The sequence below is a fragment of the Podarcis pityusensis genome (genome assembly GCF_964106645.2).
Source record: "Podarcis pityusensis genome assembly, chromosome: 12".
NCBI lineage: Eukaryota > Metazoa > Chordata > Lepidosauria > Squamata > Lacertidae > Podarcis > Podarcis pityusensis.
Window position 1 is genome coordinate 46,890,310 of NC_138037.1, and position 15,983 is coordinate 46,906,292.

At 44.7% G+C, this 15,983-nt stretch overlaps 1 protein-coding gene across 4 annotated transcripts in view; it reads right to left on the minus strand.

The window, feature by feature from the left end:
• CPNE4 (copine 4) overlaps window positions 1–15,983 on the minus strand; it is a 199,116-nt gene that overhangs the window by 60,181 nt on the left and 122,952 nt on the right. For all 4 annotated transcript variants that reach the window (XM_080974819.1, XM_080974816.1, XM_080974817.1 and 1 more), the window contains 3 exons: window positions 15,573–15,647; window positions 5,623–5,706; window positions 2,765–2,854 (listed from right to left, as the gene is read on the minus strand). In XM_080974819.1, the coding sequence (XP_080830945.1) occupies window positions 2,765–2,854; window positions 5,623–5,706; window positions 15,573–15,647 (249 nt within the window). The remainder of the gene's footprint in view (window positions 1–2,764; window positions 2,855–5,622; window positions 5,707–15,572; window positions 15,648–15,983) is intronic.

Below are 15,983 nucleotides of genomic sequence, written 5' to 3' on the forward strand. Positions count from 1 at the left end.
TCTACTTGCACTTTGACGTGCTTTTGAACTGCTAGGTTGGCAGGAGCAGGGACCGAGTAACGGGAGCTCACCCTGTTGTGGGGATTCAAACTGCCGACCTTCTGATCGGCAAGTCCTAGGCTCTATGGTTTAACCCACAGCGCCACCCACGTCCCTAAATCACTATGTACACCTTCCTAAAATAACCCCTGACTCCAACTATGCAATCATGCTCCTTTATTTCCCGGGGTGGGGTGGGGAGTGAGAATCAGTTTCTTTCTCCTTTGTCCAACCACGATCAGGTGCAGAAACAACCTCTGGAACCCCCACTGTCTCTGAAAAGGCTCACAGCCTCAGGGGCTCGAGACGTCCGGCATCATTCGTTTGTTTACTTGCTGCATCTTCTGCCCAGGTCTGCAGACTCATCAGCGTGTCAAGAGGCTGTAAGTGCTCTGTTTCCAAAAACACAGTGGGGCTGTGGCAGTGATCTGGAGAAAAAGCACCTGTCAGGCTGAAAGAACATGCTCGCCTGCCAAAAGCCAGCCAAGCAGAGAGAGCTATTCATTGCCACCCTTCACCCTCAGCCTGCCATGTCTCTAAAACAGAACAGTCCTTGGAGACCCAAAGAGTGGTGCCGTTATTTTATTTCCCTGATAGCACATCTCCCGAGAAATCCAAGTTATTAGACCAGCTAATAGATGCCGCTTACACTGTCTTTTGATCTTCAAAGTGTCTCTGAGGCAGATTAATTGACACAAATCTATACTAGTAATTAAACCGACGAATCCTTTGCAATATATATGGGGAATTATAGTAACCATTGCCCATGACATAGGAGACATGAGCCAGTTCAGATCACGAGTTCAGCTGCAACTTTTGCAGTGGGGAGAGTGTTGTCCCCACCCCTACTTGTGGAGGCTTGGAACCATACATTTCCAAATCATTTGCGGAGCCTTTATGAGAGTAGAAAAGACTGTAGACATTATGGCAGAACAGCCAACAGGAGTATGAATTTCTCCGGATCTGCACAATGTTGCTTGCAATTTTGCGAAATATACACATTTCTGAAAGTGACACTCCCCCCCATTATCATGCATTTTCATATGTTATTTTCACAAATGTGCCATTTATATACACACACTTTACACTAGTATCCACACTTTTGTACATGTTGTTTGGCTGGGGAACTGCACTGCCAGATTTGGAGAAGTGTGAATTTCAATAAAAGGCTGTGTTTCAGTTCACACCTTGCTTCGAAAAGTGTGAATTAGGTTAGGTTTGCCTCCCCCACCTCTAGCTGCAGGGCCCTGCAGCCCCTTTCAGCTGACTTTTCCACTACAGGTGAGAAAAAACTGAAGAGAACTCAGGTTTCCTTTAGGTAAGCGTTGGCTAATGGCCAGTTCAAGGGGCTCATCCAACATCCCAAGCAAATAATTTCTGTTGCCCTCCAAGATCCTACAGGTGAGTGTAAAAAGAAAAGGAAATGGGAGTGTTGGGAGGCACCAGCTGGGGAACCCCCAGAGGAAGAAGGTTCAGAGCCAGGGGATTGGTGGTGGGACAATGGTGAGTGGTCAGAGGGAGAAGAGGGGGAAGACTGGGAGGAGAAGGTGTCAGAAGCTGAAGAAGCAACAGGGTTAAGTGAGCAGGAAGAGGCTGTGGCAGAGAGCAGTCCATACTCTGAGGCAGGAGAGGAGGGTGGCCAGCAGACAGAGATGAAGCAGGCTGCTGAAGAATCCAGGGAATGTCCAGCCCCGCTTCCCCCTGGTCTCCCAGAACATACAGAGAAATGAAGAGAGACGAGATGAAGGAGCCTCAGGTGGCTGGGGAGGATCCAAGGGAGGAGAAGCCTTAGAGAGCAGTGGAAGGCAGGGCCCTTCAATCCTCACAACTGCCTCGCTGTGGTGAGACCTACTAGGAAGAGTTGCTGCGATCGCTAGGTCTGAGTTGTTTTGGTTTCTTTGAATAAAGTGTTCACTGACACCAGGTGTTTTATTGCTGAACCGGCTCCGGCTCCTGACAAGTGGGCACAGGGCAGAAGGGTGAAAATTGACCCTTCCCTGTTGATCAGCTTGATTGTTTGATGAGAAAAAGAGAGGGCAATAGCTCTCTCCCTCAACTGATCTGCATAGATTTCGTGTGCACATGCAGTGTGTGTCTGTGTGTTGCTGTCTAGACCTGCCTTCAACGAGGAACGGACACAGTGCCTCCACCCCAAAACCCCACCCCACCTCACTGATACTTTCTTGTCTCTGGGGGAAGAAGGAGACCTGCAGTTCCAGAATCAGATTCCAGAGCTGAGCCCAAACTCACATTAAAACTCCAGGGTGGTTTTAGACCAAGCTATTTTCTCTTTGTATTAATTCACTTGACCTGAAGATAACCCTTTTCATGTGAAAGGAGGGCATAGGGGGAACAACGCAGCCCGATTGCTCTAATATTGTTCGGATTTTAGATAGATCAGTTTTTGAGCAGCATGCCTGCAAAGCTGATTGACACACGTAGGCCCCTTATTTTTGCTTTCTGAAATATTTCAATTTTGTTGGCTTAAGTGGTGTTACACTGAGAGACCTTTTACAATATTATGCACAATCATTAAGGAAATGTACTGCTGTGTGGGTTTCAATTCAAACTGCCAAAGCATAAATAATTCTGCAAGATGATGTACTTCAAGTCAAAGGAGTGTGTGTGTGTGTTTAGTGGCAGTCTTTAATTTCAAAGTTTTTAAAGAAAATGTTTTTTTAATAGGAAAAAAAACTTGTTCCACACTTGATAAGAGACCACCAACCTTCAGCCTGCGATCCTGATCTCCGCTGCAGAGTGAATTTACAGACACCTTAAATGACTTCCAGGCTGGATTTAAGTTATTCATCACCACCTATGAATGAGAAGGAAAGGACTATAAACATATTTCAAAACCAAAATGCTAAACACCAATAATTATCACTTGCAAATGAAGTTCTATTATCACAATTTTTTTAAAAAAACTGAGCAAAAGAAACAGTATCTTTAGGCATTATTCATTTTTTGTATACTTTTTGTGGCTATATGCTAGGCAATCAAGTCAACATAATATTGAGCATGCTTCTTGTTATGTTCTATTTGATAATTTATTTTGTCTTTTGACGCCTTTCCAAAGTCCATTAAAATCAGTGGGAGTCAGTTAAAAAACAAACAAACCCAAAGGATTGTACATCACAAAATGAGAAAACAGAACACAAAATGGGAAAACAAGATAAGGATTGAAAAGTCTGAAACAACAATCTGAACAGAGAAAATAAATTTGCTTTATGGGCAAATTTACTAGCTGAGGGGGGGAAATTCACACTCCCCTAACTACTGACCATGCTCTCCAATTAAACACTGGAACTTCCCCCATGTTCTATCCCTGTTATATGATCTAAGCCAGCCAACATTGCTGGAGCACTGTGCAATGGAATAAAGGAGTGACAGCGGCAACGAAGCTGCTTTGCTAACATATGGGCAAACACATACAGGGTTAGTCCTTTAAAAGAGGCCCCATGGATACAGAGTACACATGTTCCACGGGGCCTCTTTTAAAAGACTCATCCTGTATATGAACAGAGAAAGGAGAATTACCTGTTGCCAAAGGAGTTGAAAGCCTGTCTATGGCAGGTGGTACATGTTTCAGGTGAGGGAGCTGCCTGCAAGCCCTGATAAGCTTTCCCCTTGGAGCAGCTCAAGAAGGCCAATGCTTGCTAAATAGCATGGTATGTGAGGAGTGAAGAATGTCTATCTCATTTGGAGGAAATAGGGAAGTAACAAATGTCCCTCAAATTGACATTTCTGGCTCTGAATGCGACTGGCGATGCACAGAATAATGGCTACTGGTGGCTATATATCTGTTTGGACCTAAACAGCCACCTCTCACTGAGGTCCAGCACCGAGGGCCTTCTGGCGGCTCCCTCGCTACGAGAAGCCAAGTTACAGGAGACCAGGCAGAGGGCCTTCTCGGTAGTGGCACCCGCCCTGTGGAACGCCCTCCCACCAGATGTCAAAGAGAAAAATAACTACCAAACATTTAGAAGACATCTGAAGGCAGCCCTCTTTAGGGAAGCTTTTAATGTTTAATAGGTTACTGTATTTTAGTGTTTTGTTGGAAGCTGCCCAGAATGGCTGGGGAAACCCAGCCAGATGGGTGGGGTATAAATAATTTATTATTATTATTATTATTATTATTATTATTATCATCATCATCATCATCATCTCACCTTGCCTACTGAATCACTTCTGTGAGGGGACCTTTTGGCTGCTATGAGCGCCCTTCAACAAATGCTATATATATATATATATATATATATATATATATATATATATATTTCAGAGTACTGTTGGCAACAACATAGCTCACTATTGTGGAAACACTAGAATAAAGATGGATTAAGAAACGAGAGGAAAGAAAGCACCCACCACCCATCACTTTAAACGTACAACTTGAGGAGCCTCAGTGGAAGTCTTGAATAACCTTCCCCAAATGATCACGTGAGCAGGGAAATGGAAAGAGTTGGGCCACTAATCATTTGTGACGTGACTGGTACTATCCAATAAGTGGCTGACATAGCTACATTCCCCCCAGCAACTGCACCATTTTGTGAATTACTATTGCTTGCTTACTTCTCCTGAGGCCAGGCACATGCTTAATGTGCTACTGAAGCGCAGGACTGCTGACGTGAAAGAGCAGAATGGCAAAACTGCCTCTTCTTCCACAGAGCAATGCCCAAGAGGTTCATACGACTTTTTATTTCCCCCTCCCATCCACCTTTGTTTAGATCACTTCTTTGAAGTGTAGTCCCCTTTCCGAGTGGAATGAGGTGCCAAAACACATCCTCCCAATTAATGGGGTACTGCTTTCTTCCCAGACCAGAGCAAAGTGTTTCCTTTCGTTCCTGTTCAGCAAGGCTACTTCTCTTCAACTACATGGGGACAGGATATTATGCGGGTCTTGCTGGATCCATGCTACCACTAGTCATGAGTGGTTGGTGTATGAGGCAGTGCCACAGAGGAGCACACACACACACACACACACACACACACACACACTGGCATCACTGTCACTTAGTGAGACTGGATTGGCTCTGCTGGCATTCTTGCACAGTCCCTGCACAATCCTTGTAAGGGCAGCCCCAGCACACAAGACACTGGTAAAGCACTAAAAGTCTAGCACATGGCTAGGCGAACTAAGGCCCGGGGCCTGGATCCGTCCCAATCGCCTTCTAAATCTGGCCCGCGGATGGTCCAGGAATCAGCATGTTTTTACATGAGTAGAATGTGTCCTTTTATTTAAAACGCATCTCTGAGTTATTTGTGGGGCATAGGAATTTGTGTCTCTTCAAAATATAGTCCGGCCCCCCACAAGGTCTGAGGGACAGTGGACCAGCCCCCTGCTGAAAAAGTTTGCTGACCCCGGTCTAGCAGTTTATATTATTTCAAAAGACCCTAAATCTCCCCCACAGCAACCAAAATTATAAGCCTACCGGGGGGGGGCACAATAATGCAAAACGAAGTAAAAGCGGGTTGCTTTTGAACATCCTATAAAGTTCGACTTAAGTAAAAACAAAAAGAGCCCTCTCTTCCTTGCCATAGACAGCTGTGCCCAGCCGAGTTCAAAACAGGCTCATTTCTCACCTCAGTCCTGTGGACGAGCTGCTGAGTGGCATCATCATTCATCCGGAAAATTTCCAGAAATGGATCGGATTTGCTGAAGAAATCCTGAAATCGAAACATATAGATCGTTATTCTTCCAGGCTTATTTGATTTTATCCACACAATCTCTCTGCTCCCCTCCTGAAGGAAAATGAAAGTTCATTCCATTGTAGAGTGACATTACCAAAATATATCACCAAAAGAAGAGGAAGAGTTGCATAAAATTTGCATATGCTTCTTTATGCGCACACCTGTATGTTTAGAAATAATTCCTATAATTTAAATAGAAGCACGTTGCATCTCACCATAGTGAGATCAGTGTGCCTTCTCAACCTGCTAAGAGGAAACTTCCAGGCCTCTGCTCTCCCTTGGTCTGGTTTGTTATCTTGAATGCAGCCTTCAACTAGAGTGCTTTTCAAACATAGGATGCCTTCAAATACAGGACTATCCTCTGACAGACCTTGGAACAGAGGACACAACTCTTTCCAGTAGGACACATGACCACACTATGGCCAAATCTGTACCATGCATTTAGATGCCCCACGATACAACTTTAACTGTCATGGCTTCCCCCAAAGGATAATGGGAACTGTACTTTGCTAAGTGTTGAGAGTTGTTAGGAAAGAACTGTAGCAGAGCTATAGTTTGAGGAGTGCTTTATCAATCCTTCTTCCTAGGGAACTCTTTGGGAATTGAAGCTCTGTGAGGGGAAGAGAGAGGTCTCCTAGTAATTCTCAGCACCACCAACCCCAGGATTCGTGACTGTTAAAGTGGTAAAATAGTGCTTTTAATGTATGGTGTGGATGTGACCTGTTTCTCTTTAATCTCTGAGTAAATAGGCCTGCTCTCTTCCGGGTGGCCCTGATTTTGACTTACGGTGGATGGCAATCCAATAGGACAAAGGCCTCTATCAGAGAGGGTTCTAGATGTGCCTCTCTAGGAGGTGAGAGTCAAGTCACTAGGATGGTAGTGTGGCAATATGTCCTACTTTGCGATCAACCCTTTATTTGAAGGCTGCATCCAGTTATTTTTCAGTTGCTAAATCTTCCTTGAGAGCCAGTGTGGTGTAGTGGTTAAGAGCGATAGACTCGTAATCTGGTGAACCGGGTTCGCGTCTCTGCTCCTCCACATGCAGCTGCTGGGTGACCTTGGGCTAGTCACACTTCTCTGAAGTCTCTCAGCCCCACTCACCTCACAGAGTGTTTGTTGTGGGGGAGGAAGGGAAAAGGAGATTGTTGGTCGCTTTGAGACTCCTTCAGGTAGTGATAAAGCGGGATATCAAATCCAAACTCTTCTTCTTCTTCCTCACATATAGCCAAAATCCTGCTTCTGAACAGAGTAACCTCCCACCTTGCTGTTTTTCAGTTCCAGAAAGCATCATAGAACGTTCAGTCATACAAATACCAGATTTGTGAAATTCTTCTGCTTCCAAAGGCGAGGATTCATGTGAATTTGACACCTGCACAACGGCACATCCATATGGAATGCCCACACCAAAGGCAACATTATGTGTGTGGGGAAGAGGAGAACACCTGCTCCTTCAACCATAGGGTGGCTCTCAATCTGTCCCTTCTTGTCAGGTTTCCCATGACTATAAATTGCAGCAAGATTCGTAGCACTATTTTCAGGTTCGTTGAGACTCGGTATTGTTTAACTCTGGCCTTTTAGTCCAAAAGAATTGCCTGCTTGTATATTGATTTCCACTATGAAGGCTGCTTCACCCATAGGGCTGGATTCAGACTCAAGTCATAGTTAGAGTAGACCCATTGAAATCTATGGAACTTTATGACTAAATCTGGATTCAACCCATATGGCGGGCTCTGCCAACCTAGTACACTCCAGACACTTTGGAGTACATCTCCCAGGATTGCTGGGTGGGGCCAATGAGAGTTGCAGAAGATGGATTTAGGGAAACATGACTGGTTCAGCCCCCCCCCAGATGCTGAGCCAAGGGGGTACCTTCCCGCCTCCTTCCCAAAGCCTAGTAAGCCCTTGCTTTGAGAAGGAAGTGTGAGGGCTCTGGCAGGGTCCTAGAGTTCCCCACCTCCTTCCCAAAGCCTAGTTAGCTTTTGGCAGCTTTGGGAAGGAGACAGAAGGGCTCTAGGACTCTTCCAGAGCCCTTACACCTCCTTCTCAAAGCCCAGCGCCTTGCTTACCCAGCTTTGGGAAGGCAGCTTTGGGCTCGGTGGGGGGCATCAAGTTTTGGCCTTGCACGGTAGCAGACTTTGGGCTCTCAAATTTCAATGGCACCTTGTGCAATGCTAAAATTTGTGAATAGTATGCTGCCACTGTAGAAACAAATTAACTTAAGATCACAGGAAGCTGCCTTATCCTGAATCAGACTATTTGGTCCATCTATCCCAACATGGTCCCAGTATTTTCCAGTCCTAACGAGAGATTTTGAGGATGGAACCTGGGACTTTCTGCATACAAGACACATGCTCTGCTACTGAGCTGAGTCCTTCCACTTCAGCTGCAAGGAAGTCCAGTTACATTTTCTGTAGAATGTATTTATGAATTTGATCCCAAACTAATTAAAGCTCATTCTCCTTTCCCCCTCCCTCCCCTTAAAAGGCAAGACTCTAGTGTAGTGGGAAAACAAAATATGTTTAGCCTGGTGGGGAATGTTGATATATGATAAGCCGATGTACTGGACCAAAATTTAAATAACAGAAAATAAGAGGGCTCACCCTGGGCAATTTGAATTACACACTCATCTTTAATAATTAGACTCTGCCAAGGGAGAGGAGAGGAAACTAGGATACATTGTTTCATAAAAGCTCTTTAAATGCATAATGCAAACACTAATTATTTATAAAGTAATGTTATAAACACAGCTTCTGATACTATTATTGCCTGGTAACAATCCAGAATAACTCTTGCTTAAGGAAATATTTTTCCGCTTGCTCTGATTCAGCAGATCTCCATTCAGAGTTAATGATATTTCCAAAATGTTTATTAAGATGGTAAACTGGGCCTAATAGCATGTTCAATTTAATTTTGTTGTGCCACAGCAGGAGAAGACCTCTTCATAGAAATAAAAGGTTTAACAGCATTCTAGTTTCACAATATTTTTATAACTGTCAATAACAACATACGTATGTGTATGTGCCAAACATATACAATTCTCTGGGAAGATAGGCATGCAAATATTTTATCATAGGTTTATCGTGGATTTTAATTTGGCATTGAAAGTATTGTTTGATGCCCATTCAAGCGAGCTTGAGAGAAAAGTGTTTACTCTGTCGTACTGCATAAAGGCAGAATTAGGTACTAGGTACAAAATAACTGCAAAGTACACAGTATGGTGTAGTGGTTAGAGTTTTGGACTAGAACCTGGGAAACCATGGTTCAAATCCTTGCTCCACCATGAAACTCACTGGGTGACCCTGGGCCTGCCTTTTTCTCTCAGCCTAACCTACCTCACAAGGCTGCTGTAAGGATAAAATAGGGAAGAACGGAAGAACAGAACAATGTAAGCCTTAAGCTCAAAGGAGCAAAGGTGGGATAGAAGTTTCATTAAATTACATTAAATTAAAACATGTAGTCCTTATTCCTATGTAGTTTATTGTGTACAGCTACAAACCACCGTGGAAAACTACTTATTTATCTGTTGCCACTTTTGCTGCCATCCTGCTAATTTTGACAGCCATTTTCCATACAGTCAACTCACAACTTGTGCACCTTTAACTTGTACGATCGCAGCTTTACACGTTTGGCGGCGGGCCACCCAAAACTGCACAAATTAAGCACACGCAAGGTGGAGAGATTTAAAGCTCTTTCTCCGTCAGATTTTCCCTGCACGGAAAGAGCTCTTAAGTTCTCAGAGTTGCTTGCTCGGGGCTGAGAGGCTTTTGCGAGACCTTGCGTGGCTGTCCAAGATAATAATAATAATAATAATAATAATAATAATAATAATAATAATAATAATAATTTATTATTTATACCCTGCCCATCTGGATGGGCTTTCCCAGCCACTCTGGGCGGCTTCCAAAAAAAATATTAAAATACTGTAATACATCAAACATTAAAAGCTTCCCTAAACAGGGCTGCCTTCAGATGTCTTCTAAAAGTCTGGTAGTTGTTGTTCTCTTTGACATCTGGTGGGAGGGCGTTCCACAGGGAGGGTGCCACTACCAAGAAGGCCCTCTGCCTGGTTCCCTGTAACTTGGCTTCTCGCAGTGAGGGAACTGCCAGAAGGCCCTCGGTGCTGGACCTCAGTGTCCGGGTAGAACGATGAGGGTGGAGACGCTCCTTCAGGTATACTGGACCGAGGCCGTTTAGGGCTTTAAAGGTCAGCACCAACACTTTGAATTGTGCTCGGAAACATACTGGGAGCCAATGTAGGTCTTTCAAGACTGGTGTTATATGGTCTTGGCGGCCACTCCCAGTCACCACCACAAGATCTTGCAAGAGCCTCCCTAAACTTGCGCGAGACCTTCCTCCACAAGGCTTTTATGTTCTCCACCTTGTGGCAGGCTCTCTCTGCACAGCAGCTTCAGAAAGTTGCAGGTGGTCATACCAGGGTTGGCGCTAGGCTTGTTCCGACAATACACAATTTTGACTTTACACACAATCTCCAGAATGTAATTCCCACACAAGTTGTGAGTCAACTGTATTTCCATCCAGGGAGATGGACACATAGAGGGCCACCTCTAGGTTTGAGGGGACTCCTGGCAAATTGCATCCTGGCGAATCCGATTGACATCAGCAGGGCTTAGTGGCAGTGGGTTGCAGAAGCACTAGGATCAACAACGAACAACTTTGAGTTCCCTGCCATTTAAAATTGTTCATACTGCTCTGACATAGTGCCACCCAGGGCATCATGGTAAATTTAAAATGGTGGGTGGCTTCTCAGGCCAATGGCTACCATCAGGTAAACCTGTAGCTGAAGGATCAGGCAGGTGGGAGGGCCAAAAGGGGCATCAGCATGAGGGGAGAGACTCCATCAGGCAAGGCCTCCTTCCACCTGCCTTGCCCCTCCCTCCGGCCCTAGGAGTCCTCATAAGGGAGCTGTTCCTGGAGGAAGAACTGTGAGGGGAGAGACTCCATCAGGCAAGGCCTCCTTCCACCTGCCTTGCTCTACCCTCTGCTTCTCAATGTGTATTGTATTGTATTATGTACTGTGGCTTGCCGTTGTTTTATTGCTTATAGTTTAGATATTATTGTAACTGTTGAGTGGATTTCTGTTTAACTTTTATATGTCTATATTATTATTTTATACTATTCTAATGATTGTTGAATGATACTTTTTTGATGGAGGTTGCCTATTTTAAAGTTATGTTTTATTATCACATTTTTGTATTGCATTAGATTGCTATAAGATGTACATTTTTCGTTTCTTCAGCCTTGAGTATTGTAAGACAGAAAGGCGGTATACAAATTAAAAGTGATGAAAATGGTGATGATGGCACACAGTCGGGGCATTTGAACCACAGCAGCTGCTTGGGATGATGAGCGCCTATGTTTGCTCTTTGCAGGCATGCTCCACGCTTTGGAGCTCAGTGACCCAGGCCCGTCCCCCAGCCACCTTTTCTTTTGATCCAGAGGATTCCCCACAAAAACACTCTCTTTAAAACTCAATGGGAACAAGTAACCTATGAAAAACATGAACTGACATTTGCTCCGATTGAACGCCAAAGAGCAGCGTTTCGCGGGGGAAACTCCAGGATGAAAACAACAACAACATACAGACATACCCGGACACAGAGTTTTTATGTAAGTGTGGACCTGTGCATGGAAAGGGTGAGGCAAAAGGGAAGTGTGGATAAGCCCTCTCTCAAGCTCTTTGTTCTGACACAAAGGTACACAAGGCTTTTCTTTTCTCTCTCTTTCTCTTGCTCATCCCTTCTTTTAGAGTGCAGAACAGCACCCCAAAAGGAAGCTGCAATTGCTGGGTAGAGTGAGAAGGAGCACCCCCACCACCTTATTTCTCCTAGAGCTTTCTCTTCCTCTAAAAAAAAACCCATTTTCAGTCAGATACCTGCAATGCCAACTAAGGCCAATGAAGACAGGTAAGCCTACGTTACTCAAGATTAATCTGCCCTGATCCTGAATTATCACGTAATAGTCTTATTTTAACAAAGAATCCTTTTACATAGCCATAATAATCATGAGGGTGCATTACTCTGGGGATTTAAGTTTACATTTAAATGCTTGTAAAAAATCTTCCCCGTGTGAAACAAGTGAGAGCTGCAGCAAGATAAGGCAGCGTGAAGCATTCTGTGACATTCTCTCTTGTACAGTGGTACCTTGGGTTACAAACACCTCGAGTTACAAACGCTTTGGGTTACAAACTCCACTAACCCGGAAGTAGTACCTCAGGTTATGAAATTTGCCCCAGGATGAGAACGGAAATCGCGCGCCGGCAGCAGGAGGCTCCATTAGCGAAAGCGCGCCTCAGGTTAAGAACGGTTTCGGGTTAAGAAAGGACCTCCAGAACCAATTAAGTTCATAACCCGAGGTACCACTGTATCTGGCTTTCCATTTCACCCCCACCCACCTGCAACATACAGCAACCACTGAGTGACCTCAGTTCTCATTGGGATGTGTGTTTGGGTTTCCATCTTGGTGCGCAAAGGTTCCTAAAGATTGTATCTCCTGCAAATTATGGGGCTCCCCCAATCCTGCTGCTATCTACCCCTTGTGAGATAGTAGTGCTGTTTTGGCTGTGAAAGCAATGGCATTCACGGCTTGAATATCAGAATTAGAGAGATGTCTGTTCTAGCCTATCCATTTTCCTAAATGCAGTGAAGGTTCTTCTCCAGGGTGGTAAGCAGGTAAGCATTCACAAACGTTCTCCACTGATACAATCTTGAGAGAGCTGTACCGCATGATTATACAGAATGGATGGATTGGCTTTTATTCAACTGATGGAGAGAGTTCATCTGCCGAACACATTAGCACAGTCTTCTAAAAAAACACCACCACTGGTGCATATTCTCCTCTGTTTTGATGTTCCTTGTAAGGCTGTGGAACTCTTGTCTCTCTGCTTTTGATACATACTTGGGATCAAATCTTCTGAATGACCTTAACAGCTATAATGTTAACTCTGCCTGCAAGGCCATTGTTTTCGCCAGATTATAGAGTACACTTTTGGAAATAAAGGAAAATCAGCTACGGGTGCACCTGCTCTTTTGTAATTTGGGGGGTGCTTTTTAAAAAAATATATTTTTGGCATGACCACCAGAACACAAACTACAGCTAACAAGCCTGCTATAATTTTGTGCTGTGTGGCTTCGCATGCGTGTGTGTGTGAAAACGCTTAAATTTAGCCTCTCAAACTCCCTGCCAAGGAGTTAAATATAATAGGCAGGTGTCAGGGAACTGACATCGGAGCTAGAGGCGGAGGGGAGGCTCTCAAATGATGCTGGAGAAGGGCCCAGCAGGGAGAGAGGCAGCTCAGCAGATGGGGAAGCAAATCAGCGCAACACCAGAGATAAAGGGGGGCAGATGGGGGAATCGGCGAGAGGGCTCCAGGACTCTTCACCGGACACCAGCGGGGAGAGCACGGGTCCTCCGCAACCCACACCCTCCCTGCGCAGAAGGCTTCCGCGCAGGGAGAGTAGGAGGAGACTTGGCGTCAAACAACTTTTATGTTGGAAAAGGTTTAAGAAACGCCCACTGACGGATTCTGCTAGCGACTGAGGCAGCCACGAAGTGAAGGGCTGTCCAGACAGAAAGGTTTAAACAAGGCAACATAGCCAGGAGAGGTGGCAACTTACGCACGAGCAACCCATACTCATTACAGCAGGTTTTCAAAGGAGATTGAGAACTAGTAGTTCTCTCCCCAATGAAGCACGATTCACCTTTCAGAGGAGAGGCAAAACCAAAGGTCCTGGATGGTTAGAATGATTAAAGATCCCTAACTTAAGGATGCTATTAACCTTTGCACTTTAGTCAAATTACAAAATCATTACACTCTGCCCACCTAAATATTTCTGGCAGTTTTAATTAGATTTGCTACTACTAATCATATGCAGTCTTTGCAGGCTAATGCTGTTCATAGTCATAATCTCCCCCAGGTGAACAGACCTTCTTCCACCGCTCCCCGCATGGTTTTACTTTCCTGATTGCCTGCAATCTTTGACTACAAGGAACAGTGTTTAAGCATTTACACCTGAACCTCAAGATAATATAGTCCCACTGACTTAAAATGAATGGTCTCAGTACAATAAGCAGGTGCACAGAGGCAGGAGCAGTTCATAGGTTGAAGGATACGAGCCTCAGCAATGGAGTCAACCCTGTGCACAGACCTCCAGGCTGGTACCAGGATTGAGAGGGTCCTCCATTCTTAAGGAAATCAGCCCTGAGTGCTCACTGGAAGGACAGATCGTGAAGCTGAGGCTCCAATACTTTGGCCACCTCATGAGAAGAGAAGACTCCCTGGAAAAGACCCCGATGTTGGGAAAGAGAAGGGGACGACAGAGGACAAGATGGTTGGACAGTGTTCTCGAAGCCACTAGCATGAGTTTGACCAAACTGTGGGAGGCAGTGGAAGACAGGAGTGCCTGGCGTGCTCTGGTCCATGGGTTATGAAGAGTCGGACATGACTAAACGACAACAACAACATGGCAGTCACCCTCCATATCTCACTAGTGGTGGCAGTGGTAGACATTTAAATGTCTCAGAGTACCCACAATGCAGCATCACTCCTCAGCATTATGGGATTTGTTTTAAAAAGTGGTTCCCAAATCTACCACTCAGTGTGGGGGTGGGGGGTATGTCAGCACTAATAGGCCCTCAGCCGACACCCCAACAGCTGCCCTTCATCCAAAATGGGGAGAGGGGACCTGCTATTCTCCAGGTGCAACTGGGCTAGATCCCCCATCATTTCTGACCATGGTGCCTGAGACTGATGGGTCTTGTTGTCTAACAATATCTGGAGGGCCACAGGTCATTACCGCCCCTGCCCCCCAGCTGCTATATGAGAACTCATAATTATAGAGGGGATACCTCCCATTAAGTTAAATGAGGAATTCTCAGTTATTGTGCTTGTATGATCTATTAGCATAACTGGAGCGAAAAGAGTGATCTGTGTAGGTCAAACCCAGCTGCCAACAATCTTAGCTGCACACAAGCATGACCAAGGAACAACCAAGGTGGTGTTGGTAGAAGCAGGGTTATTTTCAAAGGTTGTGGTCATTGGGATTGTTCAACTACCAAACCAGTGGTCCCATCAAATGCTCCCCTTGCCTTTTCCCCACATGCATGAACAGTCCACTCCTATGTGCACCTGGAAACATTGCTGTCTTTCACCCCCTCTGATCCCTGGTGGCTCACTCCACACTTATTGGAAACTATTGTGTGTGTGTGCATTTTAAGAGCATTGTGTCCTGCCTCTCCCTACCGATCTCTGCAACGCCTCCACCACTCATAACAATGAGAATTTTGCTAGCGCTGTGCAGACATTACAGTACAGAGAAATGGAGAATAAAGTTTTTCCATAGAATAAGGACTGTTTGGTTAAATGAGCAAAAAAGTTGTGCCAAACACACACAAAGGGAATTAAATTCCCTGTTGCCTGATATGCGCAGCTAGGAAAACCTTCCAGAAAAACAACAGCCCAGACTCAAAACTATTCCACGGAGTCCCTAAATTTATAATTTAAGGCATCAATCTGGAATGTTATGTCTTTGATGGCTTGTAAAAAAAGCCAACTGATGTGATTGGCAGCATTTTAAATACATGAGGTCTCAGCATAATTGAATTGTCTTGGTCTTAATTACATTCCATTGGGATTCTCTTTTTTTAATCTAATTACTATGCAACTTGAAGAAAGCCTTATTATGAGCATTGATTTGAAATCTCTGATATGTTTAATAACATCAGCATTCCAAAAATAGCTGCAGCAGGGGATGTCTGAGTAAAACTCATTTGTCTGCATTCTTATGCTGTCTTTCGGTCAGGTTAACATCAAACTGCTGGCTTACCTTGTCATCCAATTTCCGTGCACTGAAGGAAAGCTCAACATAGTCATCGTTACCAGATAATTCTTCAGCAATCACCTAGGTGAAAAATCACAGATAAGTTTAAATGGAGGAGGGGTGGGGGTGGAATTAAATCTGGAACAGTGCCATTTCCTAATGTGCCTTCATGAAGGCACTGATGGTGTTTCCTGCTTGGCAGGGGGTTGGACTCGATGGCCCTTGTGGTCTCTTCCAACTCTATGATTCTATGATTCTATGAAGATTTTACTTATGTAGTAAGCCCTGTGAGGCTGCAGAAATGTGACAAATGTGACAAGGAAGCTCGCCTGATGCCTTTGTTAAATATCTTTAGGCGCCAGGAAAAAAATGTCCAGCTTCTCCCAGGCCTTTGGTTAATTAAGCCATCTATGTCCT